The sequence below is a fragment of the Rhinatrema bivittatum genome, chromosome 8 (assembly GCF_901001135.1).
Source record: "Rhinatrema bivittatum chromosome 8, aRhiBiv1.1, whole genome shotgun sequence".
NCBI classification, from domain to species: domain Eukaryota; kingdom Metazoa; phylum Chordata; class Amphibia; order Gymnophiona; family Rhinatrematidae; genus Rhinatrema; species Rhinatrema bivittatum.
The window spans coordinates 13,904,668-13,929,495 of record NC_042622.1 but is presented as its reverse complement, the minus strand read 5'-3'; the positions used below and the strand labels follow the sequence as shown (position 1 = coordinate 13,929,495).

The window sequence follows — 24,828 nt, the reverse complement described above, 5'->3', positions numbered from 1 at the left end:
GGCGGCTCGGGAACGCCCGAAAAAGGGTTGGGGGGGAGGCATCGGGAGACCACAGGGCTTGTGGGTTATGCCAGCGCAGCAGCGGGGCCCCTTCCAGGTTATCGCGAGAACAGCTGCCATTTTGGCTTCCCTCGCGGCTGCCTCTGAAGCTGCAGGGGGGAGGGGTGGTTTCCCTCCACCGCTGTCCCCAGCCGTTCAGAGGACTGGGGGACCCGGGAACCTCTACCAGGGGAAGATCAGGACCTCCTGGGGGAGGATCCTGCAGTTTTTTTTTCTTCCGATCTTGTTCTTTTGCTGCATGAGGCAATATCTTGCCAGGAAGGCTGCGGGGCGGTATTTTTCCGGGTGAGAGGGTCTGCAGGGTCCTCGGCCTAGGAAGAAGCCCAAAATTTCACGGACCAGTGGTGCAACCAGGATTCAGCGAGTCCAGGGTAAGACTGCACATTCGGATGCTGCGGACGAGGCCTCGGGGGATTCGGAGGGCAGGGAGCTTCCAGTAGAGGACTCCTCTGAGACGGATTCTTTTTCAACTAGATCCGGACGAGAGGGCGTGGTCAAGCCCCAAGCTGAAAACTTGGCTATTCAAAGATGCCTACTGTTTGACAGAAACCTCCAGTTCACTAAAATATATTATGAACAATACCCCCCCATAATCTTAACCCCCTGTAACCCTGTTATGCTATCCCCTATTGTTTCTATCATTATAATGCACCTTTTGAAATATACCCTGGCCTTTAAATACTTACCTAGTTTACTTCCTGTATGCCTTGTAATGTATTTCATCATTTATTTGCGTGTTAAACCTGTTCACCGTTATGAACTAGTGATTCTCACGTGGAATGACGGTATATAAAACACTTAAACTGTTGAAGGGGACAATCCAAAGGTGGTTTGTCTGTTCCACAGGGAAGAGCTGTGGCCCCTGATCCCCCTGTGTACTTAAGGAGCTGGGAATTACGGTTCTGCGAGAAGAATCTGATCAGGAAGAGGTAGACCCAGTCATGGATAGCTTAAGAGGTCCAGCAAAAGCCTTCCCTTTCCATAAATCGGTGAAGAAGTTAGTGGTTAGGGAGTGGGATACTCCAGAGACCGGTTTGAAGGTTGGTAGAGCAATGAATAAATTATATCCGTTACCGGAGGACACGCTGGAATTGAGGATCTCACGGGTGGCTGCCTGTGCTGGCGATTACAAAGAAAACAACTATTCCAGTGGCGGGTTCTGCTGCGCTTAAAGCAGGGCCGGTTCAAGGGTATTAGGCGCCCTAGGCGAAACGTCAGCTATGCCGCCCCCCCCCCCCCGCCTCCACACACAATTAACTTACATTGTGCATTAATGAAAATAACGAAGTCTGTATTTATAACAGAACACTTATTTGACATTTTTATGCCATGTAAACCATTGAGATGATTTGTCTTATCGACGGTATAGAAACTCTTTTATATAAAAATAAATAAAATAAACATAAACCAAAGCTATACTTGTTGCTCAAACAAAAAAAGCAGACACATCACATAATATTAAATAATTAAAATGGCAGTCAATCAAGAAAAATAAACTTAAAAAGCCATCTTTACTTACCCCCTCCAGCAGCGCTCCTACTCCTCTTCCATGCAGGCCATAGCACACACCAGAAGCAGCAGTAGAAGCTAAGCTCTATACTTATGGTCCTCTTCCTTAAGGCCCATGTCTCTCACACACACACCATATCAGTCATGCCCCCATGACCAGTTTCTGTGTCTCACACACCAATCACCTCCCAAACAGTCTTTGACAAACACACCAGTCACCTTCCTGAACAGTTTCTCTCATGCTATACACACACAGGCTTCCCACTCCCGTGTTCCACTTACATATATGGGCTTCTCACTCTCATAATCACTTTCTCTTTCTCACACACACTCACCAGTCTCTCACTCCCATGCTTGTTCTCTCCACATGCACAGGCTTCTCATTCCCATAATCACTTTCTCTTTCTCACACACATACCCAGAGTTCTCACTTCCATGCTTTTTCTCTCTTTCACACACACACACATATCAGTCACATCCCTGACTGTCTCACACATCAGTCATCTCTCTGAGCATTCACTTTCATTGTCTCTCACATATACACATACATCAGTTCTCTGACCAGTTTCTCTCCATCACACACACATGCTCTCGATCAAATACATTCTCTCACTTACACACAGGCTCTCAATCACACACAGGCTAGCTGGCTGCTTCTCTCTCTTTCTCTCACTCACTTCCCCCCCCCCAGAGAACAAATGGTAGCTGCCGCAGCCTCCTCCAGCCCCCACAGGCCAAGAAGGAAGAATCCCATCGGCCGCAGGAGGCTCATGCTGCTGACTCCTTTCCCGATTACCGGCTGCTTCAATTGCTCAGGGGCCGATACTGCTGTCGCCGCTATTTTTTTTCATGCGGCACGGCTCTTTCTCCTTCCCGCCAGTGGCGTAGCCAGAATTGATTTTTTGGGTGGGCACAAGGTTAACATGGGTGGGCTGTAGGCATGCAGGTCTACTAGTTGTTTTTTTACTGATAAATAATGCCAAATTATGCAGCATAGCATTCACATCTACGCCTAAGTATGAGGTTTACTTAATGATACAAACATAATTCACGGTGATTTGTGGTACTTTAGCCTTCTTATTATTACGATTTATACACGGCTCCTACCTGTCCATAAATTTTGAGAGAGCGGTTGTGTTGCTTATATTTAAATTGCTAACATCTCAAAATATAGATATATATTTTTACCTTTGTTGTCTGATCTTTGTATTTTTCTAATCAGTTGGTCCTGGTCTCTTTTTCCCATTTTTTCCCTTATAGCTCATTTCCTAATTCCTTTTCAGTGTCTTTCTTCTATTACTGTCTTCTTCCCTTCCACACACACACACACACACACACACACACACACACGCTTTCTCTCTGACTCCCTCTCACACACTCAAGCTGTCACTCTCATATGCTCTCCCCCCCCCCCCCCCCACAAGCTCACATTCAAGTTCTCACTTTCTCACCCCTCCCCAGGCTTATATTCTTATGCACACACAGACGCACATCCAGGCACCCATTCTCACCCACAAACCCATGCTCCCAGTCTCACCCACACATATTCAAGCTCCCATTCTCATCCATACATATACACATTTAAGGTACTATTCTCACCCACACATACACACATTCAAGCACCCATTCTTATCCACATATTCAAGCTTCCATTCTCACCCACCCACACAAACCCAGGCTCTCATTCTCACCCATATATACACACATTCAAGCTCCCATTCTCACCCACCCACAAACCCAGGCTCCCATTCTCAACCACCCACAAACCCAGGCTCCCATTCTCAACCACACATACACACATTCGAGCTCCCATTCACCCACATATTCAAGCTTCCATTCTCACCCACATACACACCCAGGCTCCAGTTTTCACCCACACACACTCCCATTCTCATCCACACATACACATTCAAGCACGTGCACAGCTTCCACTTTCTCCCCCAGAGCAGGAAGATCAGCTGCCTCTCCTGCTGCCACCGGCCTCCTGCTATCTTCGGGCGTCGGGCCGTACTGCCCGCCGAACTTCCTGTCGGGGGGGGGGGAGCGGAAGCGCAGCGCACAACGTCCGCTTCCTCCCCCCCCCCCCCCCCCCCCCCAAGCAGGAAGATCGGCGGACCAAACCGCCCGACGCCTGAAGAAGATAGCAGGAGGCCGCTGGCAGCAGGAGAGGCAGCTGATCTTCCTGCTTTGGGGGAGAAAGCGGAAGCTGTGCGCGGCGCTTCTGCTCCCCCAAACAGGAAGTTCGGCGGGCCGTTTGACCCGAAGATAGCAGGAGAACGGGTGGCAGCAGGAGAGGCAGCTGATCTTCCTGCATTGGGGGGAGGAAGCGGAAGCTGCGCGTGGCGCTTCCACTCCCCCCCCCCCCCCCCCCGAACAGGAAGATCGGTTGGCCATACGGCCGCAGCAGCGCTTCCCCACGTGTGCCGTGATGGCGCGCGAGGCGTGGGTTCTCTTGTTCGCTGTCGCGGGGATGGGATCCTGCGACAGCCTTGCAGTTCCGGTGCTAGTTGGGTGGGCCTGGGTCTAAGTTGGGTGGGCACCTGCCCACCCAGGCCCACCCGTGGCTACGCCACTGACTTCCCGCGCATCACTTCCTGTTCCGGGTCGGGGGGGGCGGGAAGAAGAAAAGGGCAGCCGCGGATGCAACAGCTTTTTTTTTTTTTTTTTGCACCGCGGGGCAGGGGCGGGCTGCCGGCAGCGGCTCTTTTATTTTTATCGGGGGGGCGGCGGCTTAATGCAGCTCTTTTATTTTTACCGGGGCAGGCTACGGCTCTCTTAATTTTACCGGGGCAGTGCCGCCCCCAGGAAGCTGGCGCCCTAGGCGACCGCCTAGTTCGCCTAGTGCTTCTGCCGGCCCTGGCTTAAAGATATGCAGGACAGGAAGTTAGAAGTCCATTTCAAAAATATCTTTGAGGTGTCTGCTCTGGGCATTCGTGCTGTGGTTTGCAGCAGTTTTATGCTTCATGATGGTCCGCGCTAGGTACAGCAGCTGCAGGCTAACAAAGCGATGTCGGTGTCAGAGGCAAAGCAGGCCAAGTCGCTGAAAGCTGTGGTGGTCTATGGAGCAGATGCATTATGTCCTCCAGGACTATGATGTCAGCAGTTTCGGCCAGGCGTCTCCTTTGGTTGAGAAACTGGTGGACGGAAGTTTGATCTAAGTCTCGGGATGTTACCTTTTTAAAGGGAAACGGCTTTTCAGAGAGGACTTGGAGGAACTTGTAAAGCATCTGGGAGAGAATAAAGGGCATAGGTTGCCAGAGGATAAGCCGAAGGGCAAAAAAGGGTCTTTTTCTACGTGGCCCCGCTAGAGGGTGAATCTGCGATTTCAGCGGAATAGGGCTTCAGGGGGAAGCCCAGAGATAAGGCACTAGGAGGCAGCAGTCTGGAACCAGTCCTTTCGAGGACGAAAGCCGCACAGAAATAGTTCCAGCCAGGGGGCATCTGGATTCAAGTCTGTCTAATGAATCAAGGCTGGTCCACTCCTCTGTGTTTGTCATAGGGGGTTGGTTGACTTTCTGATGAAAAATCAGTGATTAACTAGTTAACAATTGAAACCAAGAAAATTCACTAGTTAATATTTCTGTTATTGGCACTTAAATAAATCTTACAATTTGAAGTTACATCATACCATTAAAATATTACTTTTATTATCACGTGTCAATGAACCAGACTATTGAGACGGCAAGACCATAGCAAATAAAGCCCACCCTGATGCAGGTTACGAAACGTTGACAACGTCGGCAGTTTGGCGGCTTTCTAATAAGAAAAATCTAGCGGTTCAGTCGGCCAAAAGAATATTTTTGGGCTACAACCAACTGCACCAGCTGCTCAATAAGATAAGTAAAGTTTGTCGGGACTATAACTAGACATTGTGGGAGTATAGGATAAATAACAAATTCTGCTCGCTATAGTATCACACAGTCGGGCGGCACAATATAAAACTGTTTGTTTGATTTTCAAATCGACAACTTCAGATCTAAGCGATTTCAAGCTCAAGTTTAACACCTTGAAGTTGCAAAGCAAATTGCAGGTTTCAGCAAAAAAAATTGTTTTTAAAGAAAAGCAAAAATAAAAAGGAAGACATTAGACCAGTGATTGTACCGACCGGTGCAAAAAGTTTCTGTTCATTATCAGAATTCTATGCCGGTGCTGAGGTCTTATCTTCCGTATAAAAAATATTTTTCAACATTTGGAAAGGACTTCTTCTGGGATTGGATGTAGTGACATTTAATATTATAACACGAGGAGAGAATTTCAAACACGTGATGATAAAAGTAATATTTTAATGGTACGATGCAACTTCAAAGTTCAAAACTGAATTCTTACACCTCGAACGAAAAAACACTCACCCAACACAAACTACAATCAAAATAAAAAATATGCAAGACGTGGAACCAGCAAGAAAAGTACGGAATCTTGGGGTTATAGTGGACCCTGAGCTATTCATGAAACAGCACATCTCACAGAAAATAAAAGGATACGGTAAACTAATGACTCTCAGAAGACTGAAACCCCTCTTAACACTAAACTTTCGCACAATCCTCCAGGCACTGATATTCGCAAGCACAGACTATTGTAATGCACTCTTACTAGGGCTACCACAATCTACACTTAGGCCGCTGCAAATACTACAAAACTCCGCTGCAAGAATTTTAACTGGCAAAAAAAGAAGGGTCCACATAACTGGAACACTTGCCGAACTACATTGGCTCCCAATCGAACAAAGAATACAATACAAAGTTCTATGTATAATTCATAAGCTAATACATGAGGAAAAAGCCGACTGGCTCAACACAGCACTGCGCGTACATGTCCCTCACAGAAACCTAAGATCTGCGAATAAGGCTCTACTAACTGTCCCCTCAGTCAAATCAGCCCAGCTCACTCAAGTAAGGGAAAGAGCACTGTCACTGGCTGGCCCTGTACTATGGAATACCATGCCTCTCGAACTAAGGCTCCAGAGAAATCTGAAAATCTTTAAATCTAACCTGAAAACCTGGCTCTATAAACAAGCTTTCGATAAAGACAAAGAGAAGGAGAAGAACAATTGATTAAGATGGACGCACCAAACAAACTCACAGTAATGTCAATTTTGTACCGTTGATAAATTGTCATACCAAACTGATTAGTTTACTTAAACTTATAACTTATTGCACTTTATTGTTACCGTACTATGATGGCACATGTTCAAGTTGTAAGCTATACCACTCATAATTGTTATCGTGCCTATATGTAAACCGTTGTGATGGTTCTCCAACTTAACGACAGTATAGAAGAGTTTTTAAATAAATAAATTTAAGTGCCAATAACAGAAATATTAACTAGTGAATTTTCTTGGTTGGTTGACTCTTCTACAAGGAGTGGGCCAGGGTCACGATGGACCAATGGATCCTAAGTGTGATAAGACAAGGTTACGCTTTAGAATTTGCTCATCTGCTGAAGGACTTGTTCATGGTCTCTCCTTACACTTCCGTAAACAAAAGGCAGGTGGTACAGAAAACCATCAATCACTTACATATGCAGGGAGCCATTGTTCCCGTCCCCATAGAGGAATGGGGAGGTATTCCATTTATTTTGTGGTCCCAAAGAAGGAAGGGATCTTCTGCCTGATTTTGGATTTAAAAAAGGTGAATGTGGCTCTCAAAGTTCCTCGTTTTCAGATGGAGACCCTGCACTCTTGTCATTGCAGCCGAGCACAAAGAGTTCTTGGCCTCTCTAGACTTGACCGAAGCGTACTTACACATAGCGATCCGGCTGGATCATCAGATTCCTGAGGTTCATGATTCCCGGACACGTTTTCAATTGTGCGCCCTTCCATTCGGATTGGCGACTGCCAAGAGGACCTTCACCAAGGTGATGGTCGTGGTGGCAGCTGCTCTCAAGAAGGTGGGCATTCTAGTTCACCCGTATCTGGACAATTGGCTTATTCGAGCAAAGTCAGAAGTTCTTTGCACATAAGCAGTGGTGTTGGTTCTGCAGCAGTTAAGATCCTTGGGTTGAGCAGTGAATCTGTCAAAAAGGCATCTTACCCTTACTCAGGTGTTATAGTTCCTGGGGGCAGGCTTCGACACCAGAATTGGGGAAAGTGTTTCTCACCAGAGAACGTATTTGCAGACTGCAGAGGCAGGTTTGCTGCTTGTTGGAGAGCGGTTCCCAGGGTGTGGGATTTCCTGCAGGTTCTCAGTTCCATGGCTTCCACGTTGGAATTGGTTCCTTGGGCATTTGCACATATGAGGCCTCTGCAGAGGGTGTTTGCTTTCCTGGTGGAATCTATTGTCAGAGCAGTTTCCTCTACCGCTGCTTCTTACAGAGATGGCCAGGTTCAGTTTCTCATGGTGGCTTGGTTGGGGTGTAGACCTGGAGGCTCTGAATTGGATAGTAGTCTCCACCGATGCCAATCTGCCCAGATGGGGAGTTATATGCCAGACTCAGTCAGCGCAGGGCCGGTGGTCGGTGGAGGAAGTGTTGTTTGTCCACTTAGAGAGAAGAGTACAGTTTGCATTATGTCCTTTCTACCTCTTATGTGGGCAGCATTATGTCTTATGTCTTATGTGGGCAGCATTATGTCCTTTCTACCTCTCTTATGTGGGCAGCTGGTAAGGATTTTGTCTGACAATATGACATCGGTGGCTGACAGGGTGGTATCAAGAGTTGGTGGTGGCTAAGGAGGCCTAGGAGTTAAAACACTGGGCAGAGCAACTTCTGGAATTATTGGGGGCTTCTCACGTAGCTGGGATAGACAATGTACAAGCAGATTTTTTTTCAGCGATCGACAGCTGACTCTGGGCATGGGAATTGTCAGAGGAAGCAATGCGGCTTATCCAACACAAATGGGGCATGCCCCACATGGACTTGATGCCAACTCAAAGGAATGCCAAGGCTCCACACTCCTTCAGTTGCAAAAGAGAATGTGGAGCAGAAGGGGGTTGATGCCTTAGTATTCCCATGGCTGCAAGGGGTTCTCCTGTACGTATTTCCGCCATGGCTGCTTGTGGGCAAAGTGCAGCAAATATAGATTCATTTGGGAGAGGTGATTCCAGTAGTGCTGGAGTAGCCTTTGGTGGCCATGGTTTGCGGATTTGATCAGTCTCTAGTGGTGGACGGGCTGCTGTCTCACCTATCTTCCAAACCTTCAGCGCCAAGGTCCCATATTTTTAGATCAGATGGCTCGCTTCTGTCTCATGACTTGGATTTTGAGAGGAAGCGTTTAAGGTGGAAAGGATATCTCGAGGATGTCACTTCCATTCTGCTGCAAGCTAGGAAGACTTCAACATCCTTAGCCTATGTGAGGGTGTGGAAAGCTTTTGAGACCTGGTGCGTAGAGCAGGGGGTTGAACCTACTTGAACATCTGTGGTGCACATTTTGACTTTCTTACGAGGGTTGGTGAAGGGTTTAGCCTTTAACGCCCTCAGAGTCCAGGTGGCAGCATTGGGCTGTCTGAGGCAAGGTGCAGGAAGCAGCCCTAGCTACACATCCAGATGTGGTGCATTTTCTACCGGGGGGGGAGAAGCATTTGCAGCCTTCGGTGCGGAAGTTGTGCCCCCTCCCACCGGAGCCTTAACTTGGTTCTCAGGGGGATGTGTGTGGCTCTGTTCGAGCCACTTAGAAGGGCAACCGTGAAAGATCTTACCTTAAAGGTTGTTTGGTCTTTTTTTGTGGCAATTCCTTCTGCTAGAAGGATTTCGGAACATCAGGCTCTGTCATGTAGGGATCCTTTTCTGAGGATTACAGATTCTGGAGTCCTTTTTGCCTACGGTTCCTTCCTTTCTTCTGAAGGTGGTATCGACTTTTCGCTTGAGTCAATCGGTAGAGCTTCTGGTCTTCCCAAACCTGGATGTGGTGGCATCTCATGCGAGAGAGTTCAGTCTCTTGGATGTAAAGTGAGCCTTGTTACGGTGTATCAGTCACTAATAGCTTTCGACTATCGTATCATGTTTGTGTGCTATAGAGTGGCACAAAAAAGGGACATAAGGCTTCAAAGCCCACTATAGCATGATGGTTGAAAGAAGCGATAAGTTCTGTATACCTCCATCCTATCCCTGAGGGTTTGAAGGCTCACTCTACTCAATCTCAGGCGGCATCTTAAGCCGAATGTCAGCAGGTATCGCCACAGGAGATTTGTAGGGCTGCTACCTAGAAATTGTTGCACATAAGAGCAAAAGAAATTGCCATGCTGGGTCAGACCATGGGTCCATCAAGCCCAGCATCCTATTTCCAACAGAGGCCAAACCAGGCCACAAGAACCTGGCAATTACCCAAACACTAAGAAGATCCCATGCTACTGATGCAATTAATAGCAGTGGCTATTCCCTAAGTAAACTTGATTAATAGCTGTTAATGGACTTCTCCTCCAAGAATTTATCCAAACCTTTTTTGAACCCTGCTACACTAACTGCACTAACCACATCCTCTGGCAACAAATTCCAGAGCTTTATTGTGCGTTGAGTGAAAGAATTTTCTCCGAATAGTCTTAAATGTGCTACTTGCTAACTTCATGGAGTGCCCCCTAGTCCTTCTATTATTCGCCAGACATTTATCATTTAGATGTCTAAGCTCTGGAGGACATGGGCTTTGGTGAAAATGTACTCCATGTGGGACTCTTGCAGTCCTACCCTGTTTAGGGAAGCTTTGGTACATCCTAGGAATCTGGACTGATCTGGATACATACAGAGAGAGGAAAATTGGTTCTTACCTGCTAACTTTCATTCCTGGAGTACCACAGATCAGTCCAGAGTCCCACCCAGTTGATGTGGGGAGAATTGGAGAACCCGCACGATCTGTTACTGAAATTAGTCTGAAGAATGGCACAGGTTTTGTTTAGTTCTCATGTGGTTAGGTTTGGAAAGATAAGTTTCCATTAAGATTCCACTTCCTACTGCTCGTTCGGGGGGGATGTGTTTGTGTTTTCTTGTAGTTATGCTCGTTACTATCTGACTTGGGTACAGGTCGATACTTGAGGGACTGCCGGTGGGACACCAGGTTACCTGGCAGCGTCAGCAAAACTTTCTCTGTTTCCATCTGCTGGAAGGGAGGCAAAACCCAGGAGTCTGGACAGATGATGTACTACAAGAACGAAAATTAGCGGGTAAGAACCCATTTTCCTATTCCACGGATACTGAGTATGTGCTGGCTTGGCTGAATCCTTAAACTATATATTTTTTTAAATTGCCCTTGCTGTATTTACTGCTGAAAGAAGCTACATTTTTGTTGGTTCAGTGGGCAGGATTCCACATTAGAACGGTTTGGGTATTCGTAAATATAAAATTTGTCTTCACCTCCATATGTCTGTTTTAAAACTTGCAGTACAAAAAGGGCCTAATTTTAATAAGTAGACTAGAGATGTCTGAAGAGAATACACAGGTTGTTATTTAGGGTAGATTAATGAGAGAACTTAAATGCAAACAATCAGGCTTTGTGTAGCATGCCATGTACGCTGCTGGCACTTGGTCCCAGCAGATGTGACCGCCCGCTTTGCATAGTGCACTGACTGTTTTGAGTGTGTTTCCTCAGATCTGGCAAGTAAACAGAAGGAGAGGCTAGAAGAAAAGCAAAGAGGTGCTCGACGGGAGCGTGCTAGAACTGAAGAGGAGTGGAGGACAAGGTACACTTTTTATTCTGCTAATGGTTTAGAAATAGGGTTTGGGGGTTTTTTTTTGTTGTTCACCCCTCTTCTAATTCTGGCAAGCATTGGGCTTGATTAAACTTTAATTCTTCAAGCTGCTCCACCACAGAGATTCTGTTTCCAATCAAAAACATGATGCTTTTTAGCAGAATTGACCTATCTAGGCAATGGTTTATATCATGTAAGCAAATGCTGTGTGCCTTCAGAAAAGCCACGGAGAAACCTCTAGGCCCATCTCATCTGACCATTCTCATTCCCTGTGGACAGCAGACCCGCATAGTCAATTTAAACTCCAGTTTTCCCTTCGTTTCCTGACCACAAGGGATAACCTGGGACAAGCACGAAGTTTTTCTTGTTTAGCCTCCACCACAACTGTTGTGGACCTGTGTTCCATGCATCTACCACTGTTTACATGACAAAGTATTTATTTCAATTTAATTAGTCAGTGTAGAAAAAAAAAATGCTCAGTGACTTACAATAAATGCAGCATTGTAAATGAGGTAGGATTGTCAGGGTCTGATTCATGTCTCTGGATTTGAGGTGCAGGTAACGAACTGCTTGGAAATATAACCCTGTGAAATAAGGGCATTGTCTCTTTATATTTCTGGAGTTAAAGTGAATAACTAAATCCATATCCAATGAGTTCACCTGTTAGTGTTAATAGTGACATTCCCCTGGAGGTCAGCTCAGTTTAGTCTGCCTGCCCCCAGACAGTTTACTACTGCTTGCTACTTCTTCATATGGACTAATCTGTTTTGTTGTGCAAATTACGGGCTTTTCCAGTATTGTTATACTGTGTTCTGGAGCAGGGGAGACATGGATTCGGGTCCCCAAGGAAGTGATTGATGCTTGCAACACTGAACATTTCCTTCAGAGAAGACTTCCACTTAGAAAACTACGGGAATCTTGGAAGCAGGAAAGGGAATTCAAAAAAAAAAAAGGCAAAAAAGTTAGAGAATTGTTATATGTAATCATGGAGTTTATTTTCTGGTTTTTGCTCTTTCAGGTGGTTTTGCCAAGGAAATAACCCCTACACTGGGACTGCCGACTGGCTATATTCAGGAGGCTACTTTGATAGAAATTTCTCAGACTGTCCTGACATATACTGAAAAGCCCTTGCATCTCATCCCGTCATCCTCGCCTGGACAGCCGATTCCAGAAGTCAGGTTTAAGGAAAATGGCATTTCTTCACCAATCAGGGATTTGATTTTCCATTAACTTTGCCAAAAGAAGCTGTTACATAGGTTTCCAAAAGCTGCACTTAGAACCATCATGTTTTCCCTAAATTTATCACAAAAGGACTCTTTGTTACTTTTTTTTTTTTCCTCCTTCCGTGCTTTCCTTTTTCTGCCGGAAAGGAATACTGTAGCTAAGAAGCTTGCAGAGAGCCCTGTGATAGTTTTGACCTTAAAACGAAGGGCACGTGACAATGGGACACACTTCCTTCCTTTTACACAGCAGTGAAGCCGCTCTGCAGCTGCGCGTTTAACAGCAGCAGCAAATGCAGTACAGACTGGCCTGGAAAGCAATTTTCTCCCTTCCTCAAGAGAAGGCGAAAACAAAATTGGAAAAAAAAAAGCTTCAGAATGAAATTGGGAGAATCTTCAAACAGCTGGAGTTGGGGATCTTTTTGGCTGGTTCACCAAGACCAGGCTTTTCCCCAACAGATGAGGGGGGGGCACTGCACTTTCCGGTTGCTGTCATAGCAGCTGCAAAAAACTGTTCAGACTCTTTAACCTTTTCCTTGGTCTTTGGCACTGTGATCTACAACTTAAATTATACGGTGGGTGGGGGAGGGGGGTGCAAGACGTGTTCCACAACTGCACAGCCGGTGTCCGCAGTCAAACCTGCTTTTCAAAATGCTGAGAACATGCCGGCGTGTACAAAATATGTGGCAGTCTCAGCTACTGTGAAAAATGCTCAGAAGCGCTGCTTGTGTGTGCTGTTGGGAAGGGAAATATCCTCCTGCACTGCAATTTTGCATTTTTTTTTTTTTAAATTGCCTTCTCAGCTAAAACTTGCGCTTGTAAGCTTCCTCCTTCCAGTGTGCAGTGGGACGTACCATCTCCTCTGGATGACTTCTTACTCTCTCTCGACCATGTTTTCTGCTGCATGCTCAGCAGCATTCTAGTGGGGACACATCTGGTTGTAATTTGAACACAAAAACAAATGTAGGGAAAAGCAGAATCTGCTTATAAATCAAGTGCTATGTTATTAGCAAAAGTAGTCCTAGCTGTAATCTTCGTGTAAGCATGGGCAGTCATCAAAATGATTGTTTGTTTGCATAGAAATATCAAAGCCATATAATGTTAGACCTATGAACTATACATCAATTTATTGTACATAAATATACATAGACAAAAGATAGATAATTTATAAAAACTGAGGGTTTTTTTTAGCTAAGGCCTTTTTGGAGTTGGGAGTTAAGAGGGGGAGGCTGAACACTATGTACGTGTCTTGGATTGAAAAAGTGAAGTTTAAAATCTGAAATCAATTTTTCCAAAGTTTCAGATTTTGATGTAACCAATAGAGACACCAGAAGTGGCTGAATGGCTAAGTGTACTGCTGTCTGTGTTAAAGGCAATCCTCCTTTTTGATTTCAGTCATTTCTGAAATGACCTTAGGCTTTCAGACTTGAAGCTTTCTGATCTTGGTTTCATCTTGAAGACTGTGCAGCTCTTACTGTTCATTTTATATTTATTGTTTTTCCCTGAAGCCGCTGTGTTAGTGGCAGTTGTTTGTTTCCTCTGCTGCAGAGACGTTTGCTGCCTTCTCTGCTGATCCCTTTCTGGTTGCCTGATCCTCCTTGTGCCACCTTGGGTGACTGATGGTACTCCGCAGCCAGTGTGCCTCACCCTAGCAGGGTACGGCTGCCTGTCCTCCTCTTCTCCGCTCAGCCCCAGATCCATCCTCCTCCATGACGCCTGCTTTAGCATACTGGATATGAGATTCAGGGGGCCGCCGCCGCCTATGTAAAGGAACCTGCAGCCGAGACACGCCTTGTTCATTAGCAGCATCATCCTGATTTCCTCCTGTAATCTGTGTATAAAATGAAATAGCATAGGAGTTTCAGATCAGATATGTCCCCAAAATGTCTGTTGTGTTGGTCCCTAGCAAAAGAGGATACTTTGGAGGTTGTGATATGCTAGTGGAATAACACAAGGTTTTACGCGGTAGCTGCGATGTATATTTAATATCCGTTGCTGCTTCAGTGAAAGATCAGAACCAGCTGAGTATCACTTTAGCCACGGTGTTTGTCCTAGAATATTTATTTTCCAGGCAGGAAGCAAATGGTCTGCATAAGCTGCTTGGTCCTTCATCCAGCAAGCGATGGTATTTCATTTTAGTTCTTTAATCGCAAAAGATGTTTCTACCTGTGCGTTGGAGGCAGTGCCTCTAGCTATGAACTAAAGTAGATTACGATGTGGTGGCCACTTCCAGCTCTGTTTCCTTAGGGTGCAAACCCCAACCATCTCCCTTCCACCAGCATTGGGATCTGGCTTTAAGTCTGCACAGGGGACGCCATCACTCTGGGTCCCTGATGAGGGAAACCTTTCAGAAATCAGGCCACGTCTGACTCTTGTGAGGCACTAAAACTTAGAAAGCTCAACAGCTCCTGCTCTCGTGCTTAAAATAGCAGATATGGTTGGCGAGAGCAAAGCAGAGTTTCCATAAAAGTGCTACTATATAAGCCCCTTGGTTCTTGTTTTTTAATTACTAACATTACAGCTCTCGAGTGATAGTATCCTGAAGTGGGGCCTAATGTTTTACGTTTTTTTGCTTTTCTAGTTAAAATAAAAACTATTTCATTTTCAAACAATATTTTGCATTAACTTATGTCCCTCAATAAAGTTGTATTTTAATGATGGTGAAATTTATGGCTACTCGTGTTGATGTGAAAAAGCTTTTTATATGATGTTGTGCAGACCAGGAAAAAGCACATAGGACAGGGAGAGCTGGGGCACACTTGGGCTGTCTTGCAGCCGTAATCCAAAGCATTGTTTACAGCTTATGAAGTTTTGTTTCCAAAGAAAGAAATGGTTTTTACTTCTATTGGAACATTTTTGTCTTGGTGTGAGAAGGACTGATGATAAATGAAATAAAAGGCGTGGAAGGATGGTTTCACGTCTTACTCTCCTCTGAAAGGCCACGGGTGAATTGCATATAATTTTGTTAGCAGGTCAGACTTTAGCAGCATTATTTCCGGTTTCTCCGTGGAAAACTGGAGAGAAGCCCCACATGCCTGCCTGTAAGAGTCCTGCAAGTCCTCAAACGCGACTCGACACTGATAATGTCTAATTCCTATGTGCTGTGTTCAGATCTTGGCCATCTCTCTTTTGCATCTGCTGTTTTACCTTCCTACCAGGGCTGGATTTCAGAGTATGGCGCCCTTAGGCATAGGAGGTTTTGCCTCCAGAAATCAGACGGCAGCAAAGGAAGGCTCGGTTTCTGAGTGCCTTCCGAAGTTGGCATCCGAGGCACGGGCCTATGTTTAAATCCAGCTATGCTTTCGACCGAGGATGTCTTTGTGCTGAGAATGGAGCATTTTATTCTGCTCTGCACCGTGGATCTATTCGGAACAGCACAAATCGAATAGGTCCTAACCAGACTTCCTACTGCAAGTGACTACCAGGAGCCTTATGAAAGCATGTAATGCTCTGTGATGGTTTTGAGCAGGTATATTGAGGGTTGCCCCGTTTTAAATGAGCTTTCCTGTAGGTAAGATTGTAAATATAAGAAACATTCCACTGGAAATACAATGTTAGTCTAAATGATTTAAAAGCTTTGTCCTTAACAGTGCACATCCATTGATATTTTAAGAGGAAAAACCCAGCCTGATTTGTCAGAATTACATGTATTTATCATGTGCATATAGACTGACAGTCTGTGCAGTTTCTGCTGTTGGAATCTTCTGGGGAACTCTTTTTAAAGTCCATGAGTGGCATTGGAGCACTGGATACAAAATACCTGCAGTAATTCATTGAAGGTGCTCTGTGAATGTGCATTTCTTCAAGCTAAAGTGCATTCTTATTCTCTTAGCACTGCTATGCACCATTTTGTATCTTTTTTTTTTTTTTTTTTTTTTAAATAGAGGTGACCGCTTATAGTAAGATTCAGTCACCATCTGCTGTGCTGCCATTATCCTATACAGATCTTTAAAAACAGCAATAATAGCAAAACAGATCTTTAGGTAATTCAGGTGGTGCAACAAATCAGAGATGTCTCTCTTTCAGCCTGATTAATTTTGGAGGTGTTGGTTGTACTTTAAAGCTTCTGCAAGCCTCTTCTCCTTGTCCACAATTCCAAATACAAATAAATCAGATCATACATTGCACTGACATTCACATAGTAGTAATTAAAGAATGAATGGCTGAAGAGGGGGCACACGGCTGCCAGAGAAAAGCACACACATTCTAATACAGGAGCAAAAAATAGAAGAAACGATATTAGGAAACGGAGCAATTAAATCAAAGGAAGAATTCAGAGAGCCAAGAAAAAGGGGTAGGTTTGTAGGAGTCCCATTGATACTGCAAAGTAACCGATTTGCATCTTTTTGAGTTTCCATCCAGGATCAGTATTTACCGGGCGGCAGCAAGAACGTGATCCATAAATCCGACCTGTGACTGCAAGGATCTGTCTGGCACTGTTCTGGCACTCTGGTGAAGGGGAAGTAATGAAATCCCCCACATCTGCCTTGACAGGGGTAGATACTGAGCTGGGTAAAGGGTGAACCATGGTGACACAGCATACCCCTTACTCCCCTGCATTACTTTCTGCTTGCTTCAGCGAGAAAACGCAGGAAAGGGGTTTATTTTATTTTGTGGGGTTTGTTGTTTTTTTTTTTTGTAAGATAAGATTTGGAGAGATTGTAGTATTTAGTTTCAAGGCTTTGTGCAATATCTCACTGAAACAGGTGCTGCAGTTTTGGTGGGGGGTGTAGGATACGGGTGATGTGATGTGTATTGATTTGCATGTGTTTGAACTTTTTGAATTGTCAGAGTGGGAGAAACGTGGTTACAACTTGCAGCCATCTGAGATTGACAGAGGAATTCTTATTAATGCAAAAGTTCTAGCCAGCTTGATACATCTGTGGAACATCCACGTGGACGTAAAGTTACACAGGGAACCTGGATTTATTCTTGAAGCCTCCTCTCCTGTGGTTCCATAAAAGAATGTTTTAGATTTTGAGTTAATTTTAATTCTTTGTGCACCACAGGGGAAAAAGATATCTGCACTCTTTTTGGATTGCCCCCTCCTTGTGTCAGGTCATTTTTTTTTTTTTTTTGATACGTACTTGCAAGGGATGTAACGAAGTGGTGCTAGCACAAGTCTTTTGACAAACAGCACAGCAGCACCCAGATGTATCTGATTTCATGAGTTGAGCAGTGGAAGTTTTTGATACTTGATTTGCCTCCAAACTTAAATTGAAAGGAAGGGCTATGCCGCCGGCTGGAACTGCAGCATGTCGGTAAGCAGAATTTCCATATTGACTAGCTTTAAGCTTCTGCTGATTTAATGGGTTTTCCACTGCTCTGAGGTGGCTGTTCCCTGTTTCAGGTCTGTGGGGAAATCTCTCTGAAACTCAAACAGGAAGTTTTTAGAGAAATCACCACACACAGTGAGGGGGAAATACACATCTAAGTTTTGGGGTTTTTTTTTTGGAGTTTTAGTTTGGGCAAGGTGTGTTGCGTGACCATTTGGAAAATAGCTTTTTTTAATATTTTAAATAACGAAAGAATAGTCTAGAATCAATTAGAGAAATGGTTTCAGATTGTAAATGTAAACTGTACTGATTTGAGATGAAGAGGGTTTGTAAAGCACGGGGCCTATGTATCGACTACTTTTTCCCCAACGAGACAAAATAGGAGGGAAAAGCTGTTTGTATATCAGGCCCTGGGTGAAGGCACGGCATGAAGTGGAAAGCACCTTCTTGTGCATTTGATCCCAAACTTCAGTGCATCTTCTCTGTCCTTTTTTGCTGCACTAATGGTGTTCTTTCTTTATATTTTGCAACAGTACAAACATACTCCTTGGGTAAAACTGATCACTACATTGCTTGTGTACAAGTTTTTGGCCTTTGTGCATGTGGAAAACCAATCAAACATACATGGTTGGGGTCAGTTATGTAATAAAGCAATATTTAAATCATGTAAAGCAAATAGATTTGCTATTAAATCTTAACTCTGTTTTTATAGCATGGATAAAGACAGTCTAAAAATGCTTATTATACTGGGAACTCCACTTACACTGATTTATACTTTTTATGCTGCTTTGTCTTTTCAGTCGCTGTATTCTAATTGAATCTTTACAGAAGAAGTTTTTTGCCTTATGGATGTTGCATGATAAAAATGCTTTTGTGAAATGGATTTATTTTTATAATATTTAATAACTGTCTGTACTCATCCATTTTACCATCCTGAAATCAAGCATATTTAGCTTTTTAAAACCTATACAAGTTTGTGAATATAAATGTTCAAATGTAAATCAGAATAAAGAGGTCTTTTTTTTTTGTGTGTAATTTTTTTGAATGAGTTAATCTATGTAGTCGAAGATATAATTACTAATATTAATTTCAAATTTTACCTCCCTCCTCCCCCCCCCCCCCCCCCCCCCCCCCCCCCCCAAAAAAAAATCATAGATGTGAAATGTAGGTGTTGGAATAGGAATTGCCACAGGGGCCACGGCCAGCTCAAAATCTGGCCTTTCCTACAGAATTGCTATGGGATAGCCAGGGTCAGACAGGCAGCAGCTGTGGGTCAACCATGTTCTCCACTGCTGCAACTCAGGTCCTGACTACTGCTTGGGGGAGGCCTAGAAGTGGGGCCTGGCTGACTCCGTTACCTAGGTCCAGGTTCACGGCCAGAGCTCAGCCTGGAGGCCAGGTCCCCTTACCAAGGTCCAAATCCAGCTCAGACATCAAAGCTGGGTCCTATCGCCTAGGAGCTGGCCTCAAGTCCTGTTCCAGTAAAGCATCCTCTCAAATGACACCATCTGCTGTAAGGACATGCCTTAGTGACGTCTCTGTGGTACCTTCCTCTCGACTGGATAGCACCATAATGATGTATAGCTGTACATTAAAACGCTGTCATCTGCTTGGGAGGAAGGCATGGCAGTGATGTCACTGTGGTGCATCTTTCTAGCAGCTGGTGGCAATTGAAGAGGACACCAGGAAGCCTAAGCCTCTGCTTCACCCCTGCTTTTTTTTTTTTTTTTTAAACATTGAAGTCAATGGTACCTAAGGATTGCTACCCCCATTGACTTTAAGTTGTGCCATTCATTTCTCATTAATGGAGAAATTGCTTACCTGATAATTTCGTTTTCCTAGCGTGTAGACAGATGGACTCAGGACCAATGGGTATAGTGTGCTCCTGATAGCAGTTGGAGACAGTCAGATTTCAATCTGATGTCACCACCAGTACATATACCCCTGCAGGAAGCACTGCTCTTCAGTATTCTCTTTGAAAAGAAATTGTGGATATGTCTGGATAATTTGATTAACTTGATTTAATGTGATTAATTTGAACTGGTTGATGTGGGCTATAGGTGGAGACCGCCAGTGCACTTCAACCGAGAAACACTGACACCCAGTAACTGTGGGTGTCTTAGAGGAAAGCGTGGCTTACCCATACTCGTCTTGCTCTCGGGGATTGGAGGCAGCCGTGGGTCGGATACTGAGTCCACAAGGAAAACGAAATTGTCAGGTAAGTAATTTCTCCATTCCTAGCGTGTAGCAGATGGACTCAGGACCAATGGGATGTACAAAAGCTACTCCCAAACCGGGTGAGAGGCTGCCCGTGGCCCACTTAGTACTGCCCTTGCGAATGATGTCCTCCTGAGCCTGAACATCCAGACAGTAGAACCTAAAGAAGGTGTGAATGGAGGACCATGTCGCTGCCCAACAGATCTTGGTGGGTGACAGCATCTTGGTTTCCGCCCAGGACGCTGCCTGGGCTCTAGTTGAATGGGCCTTGACTTGTAGAGGTGGAGGCTTGCCTGCCTGTATGTAGGCCGCCTTGATTACTTCTTTGATCCAGCGGGCTATAGTTGCCCATGAGGCCGCATCCTCTTGTTTCTTCCTGCTATGAAGGACGAATAGGTGGTCCGTCTTTCGTACAGGTTCTGATCTTTCTAGGTATCGACTAGGAGTCTGCCGACGGCGAGATTCTTCCGAGCCCTTATGCTCGTCTGGAGATGGCAGCGAGATGGTTTGGTTTAGATGGAAGTGAGAAACCACTTTTGGAGGAAGGAGGGGACCGTGTGTAGTGGTATGGATCCCAGTGTGAACCTGAGGAATGGTTCTCGGCAAGAAAGTGCTTGAAGTTCGGAGATGCGACAGGCCGAACATATCGCCACTAGGAATGCAGTCTTCAAGGTTAGGAGTCATAGAGGAAGACCTCAGATAGGTCTCAAGGAGGCTCCTGCTAGGAAGTCTAGTACTAGATTGAGATTCCATAGGGGTACTAGCCACTTTAGGGGTGGTTGAATCTGCTTGACCCCTCTCAGGAAGCAGGAGACATCCAGATGAGATGCTAGGCTGGTGCCTTCCACTTTGGCTCCGAAGCAGGCCAGAGTGGCCACCTGAACCTTGATGGAGTTGAGACAACCCCTTCTGTAATCCGTCCTGCAGAAATTCCAGGATTGTGGGAATGTTGAGTGTTCGCGGAAGGATGTCATGGTCTTCGCACCAAGCTTCGAATATTCTCCATATTTGTATGTAGATCAGTGATGTGGAGAACTTGTGTGCTCGGAGCAAGGTGTCAATCACCACCCTCAAGTATCCGCTTTTCTTCAGGCATGTCCTCTCAATGGCCAGACCATAAGAGAGAATAGAGTTGGGTCTTCATGGAGGATCGGGCCTTGCTGGAGCAGATCCTTGTGTGGAGATAGAGGGAGAGGGCTCCCTGTCACAAGTCTTTGCAGGTCTGCGCACCACGGCCTTCTTGGCCAGTCCGGGGCCACTAGAAGTACTATCCCCCTGTGGTGCTCTCTTGTGGATGATCCCACCCAGTAGTGGCCATGGGGGGAAGGCATATAGCAGGTCTTCTTGTGGCCAGGTCTGGACGAAGGCATTGATCCCTTGGGATTGTGGTTCTTGTCTGCGACTGAAGAAGTTGGGAACTTGGGCTTTGGACCAGGTTCCCAGGAGCTCCCCAGCGGTTTATTATCACCCGAGTTAGCCCAGACTAAAGCAGATGAACTGGCTCTTCATTTCAACAAAAAAATATCTGATCTCCTTAATCAGCTGATTACAAACACTACTGCTCCAGACAACTCATATCTCCCCCAAAACAAAGACATACAGCTTAACGCCTTCGAATCCATTACAATCACAGAGATACATTCGGTGTTAAAGAGAATGAAACCGTCATCACACCCATTTGATCAAATCCCTTCTAAAATGCTTCTTCTCATCCCTGACACTATAGCAAAAACCCTGGCAGAAATCATAAACTGCTCCCTATCACACGGTATCTACCCAGATGACCTAAAAACTGCCTCAATCAAGCCACTGCTAAAAAAACCAAATCTAAACGCATGTGATCCCAACAACTTCCGCCCTATTTCCAACCTCCCATTCATAGCTAAAATCATGGAAAAATTGGTAAACACCTAACTATCCAACTACCTAGAGGACCACAGTATTCTGTCCCCAAACCAATATGGTTTTCGCAAAGCCGCAAGCACCGAAACACTACTACTCTCTCTCACGGACTACCTCATTTCTGGAATTGATAAAGGCCAAACATTTTTACTAATCCTCCTTGACTTCTCGGCAGCCTTCGACACCGTCAATCACGCCCTCCTTCTAAAACAACTGGCAAACATTGGATTGACAGGTGCTACACTAAACTGGTTCAAAACATTCCTAGAAAACAGAGGATATAGAGTCAAAATCCACAATAAAGAATCCCAATACCACCCTTCTAACAGAGGAGTGCCGCAAGGTTCATCACTTTCACCCACGCTCTTTAATGTCTACCTGTTACCACTATGTCAGCTTCTTACAAAATTAAGCCTGAAACACTTCCTGTTTGCAGACGATGTACAGATCGTGATTCCCATAAAAGAAACAATCTCGGCGACTTCCGGCGATGACGTAGCCCGAGACGGAAGCAGGGGAATAGAGCTCCGCGGCCCCGCTCTTGACTTACCTTATTTTAAACATTAATTGCCGTTGTGTTTGCCCCTGAATCCCTCCCGACGCCTGTGGGTAGAACCGCCGCCTATACTGCTGAGCCCGAGGGGCGTGGGATGCGCCGGACCGGCACGCGAAACAGAGTGGAGCGCCGACCGCACAGAACACGAGGTGTCAAAATGGCGGAGATGGCAGGCCCTGCTGAGCCTCTGGTGGCTGCCATTTCGGAGGAAGCCCTTCAAAAAATATCGAACAGTGTCACGGCGGCACTTGATGGCAGACTAATCAAGTTACAAACTTCTATTGAAGACGTCAAAACAGCTGTGGAAGGGCATTCCAAACGACTTGATGTGGCGGAGTCCACCCTCTCTGACTTGGGAGACCGACTAGCGACCTCGGAACGCCACGTGGCAGAGTTGCAGAGCAGACAACGGGAGTTGCTTGCTAAAATGGAGGAGCAGGAGGATCGTGGCAGGCGGAATAATCTAAAAATTATCGGGCTCTCTGAGGCTGTGCGGGAGGAGGAGCTCCGGTCTCTGGTGGAAAACTGGCTCCCAAGACAGATGGGTTTGGAATTGGCGGAGGGCAGCCTTCAGTGTGAACGAGTGCACCGAGTGGGCCCAATGCGGGAGGGGCAGGGCCGCCCACGGCCGGTCATGGCCCGGATCCTTAATTGGACTCATAAGACACAGTTGCTGAGGGCCTACAGACAACAGGAGAAGCTGGAACACTCTGGGAACAGATTGTTGCTATTCAACGATTTCTCAGCTGGCACAGCAGCACAACGGAAGCTCCTCGCCCCGGCATGCACGGTGCTGCACCAACGAGGTATTCGATTTGCCCTACTATACCCGGCGAAGCTGCGGGTGCACTACAATAATCAAACGCACGTCTTTACTACCAAAGCGGAGGCTGATGGATTCCTTGCCTCTCTGCCACCTGCGGACTGATAGTGCCAGCTGCTTTTCGTGCTGGATGGTTAAAACCTTGGGGGACTTGCGGGGCTGACAATTCTGGCGGATAGCTGCACATCATTGTCCGTCTTTATCTTGGACACCGTGTCTTCTATGCACATGTTTTTCGTTCTGTATGTTGGGGTACCTGGACGTGTGTGTGCAGTTGTCCTCCTTATTTTATGCAATTCTTTTCTTGGCTATCGCCCCACGACTCATGGGGATTTAGTTCCCTTCTTGGTATCCTTGCTCAGCATCAGTTCAACAAGCGGATGGGGGGCTGTGGTTGTCGGGCGGGAGGAGGGGGGAAGAGCGGGGCCGGGAGTTGGGGACCCAGAGGTTGGTTGTAAACGGTGGGACCCCGGCTCCTGGGAGTAGTAGTGGGAATTCATAAGATTGAGAGTGGTTCTGATAGTATGAATGTGTGTGAATGTGTTAGTAGGGATGGGGATCTTCTAGGGGTTACTGACAGGCCCACAGTGTTCGATGTGTCCTGCAAGGTTTGGTTTTGTGTTCACTGCCCACAACGGTTTTCTTCCTCATGGCCTAGGCTGGGAGGCTATGGGGTATTTTTGAGCGTTGTATGTTGGGGTCCTAGGGGGCTCCGAGCCTTCCTTATGCAGTTATGGCCTCTTCATGGCACAGGTTAAACTGGTTTCCCTAAACGTGGACGGCATCCACTCCCCTATAAAACGCACCAAATTGTATGCACTGTTTAAACGCCTGAAGACGCAAATTGCGTTTATACAGGAAACGCATCTTGGCGATGAGGAGCATGCTAAATTGAAGCGTGACTGGGTGGGACAATGTTACTCCTCTTCTTATAGTCGGCGTAGGAGGGGCGTGGCCATTCTCATACATAAGAATCTCCCGTTTCACCTTACACGGCTTAGCCAGGATAAGGAGGGACGCTATGTTTTGGTGGCGGGTACACTATACCAACAGAAAGTGGTATTTTGCAATATCTACGCCCCTAATGTGTATGCCCCGGGGTATTTTACCACGCTCATTCACCTGCTCATGGAGTACTCAGATTACAGCCTGATAGTGGGAGGGGATTTCAACATAGTGGCAAACAAGAATGTAGATGTTAAGCCTCCCAAGCTGTCTTCTACTGCTGACGCGGGGAAGGGAGTTAATCTTTTATGCCAGGAATTGCAGCTTTTAGATGTGTGGCGGGTGCTCCATCCCCAAGAAATGGATTTTACTTTCTATTCCCACCCACATAACACCTATTCTAGAATAGACTACCTGTTACTTTCTGACCGCTGTTTCCCCCAGTTGGAGGCAGCTACCATTGAACCGATTGTCTTGACAGATCACGCTCCAATTACTATTACTTTGCGTTGGGGGCACAGCTCACATTTGCCATTTTCGTGGCGCATGCGACCTGACCTATATCAGGATGTTACTTTTAAAAAATATTTACAGGATAACTGGGCGGAGTATGTGGCGCTTAATCAAACTCCTGACGTAGGACCCGGGACGGTGTGGGAGGCGGGGAAAGCGGTGATGCGGGGGACCATAATTGCCTATGTGGCCAAAC

At 45.8% G+C, this 24,828-nt stretch overlaps 1 protein-coding gene across 3 annotated transcripts in view; it reads left to right on the top strand.

Annotated features, from left to right (window-relative positions):
* OSBPL2 (oxysterol binding protein like 2) overlaps window positions 1–18,711 on the top strand; it is a 133,688-nt gene extending 114,977 nt beyond the window's left edge. For 2 of the 3 annotated variants that reach the window (XM_029611798.1, XM_029611797.1), the window contains exons 13-14: window positions 11,081–11,171; window positions 12,199–16,271. In XM_029611798.1, the coding sequence (XP_029467658.1) occupies window positions 11,081–11,171; window positions 12,199–12,301 (194 nt within the window). In that variant the 3' untranslated portion in view covers window positions 12,302–16,271. Of the gene's footprint in view, window positions 1–11,080; window positions 11,172–12,198; window positions 16,272–18,476 lie in introns of those variants that run through there. The other variant, XM_029611799.1, reaches the window with a different exon arrangement.
* Window positions 18,712–24,828: the final 6,117 nt, after the last annotated feature.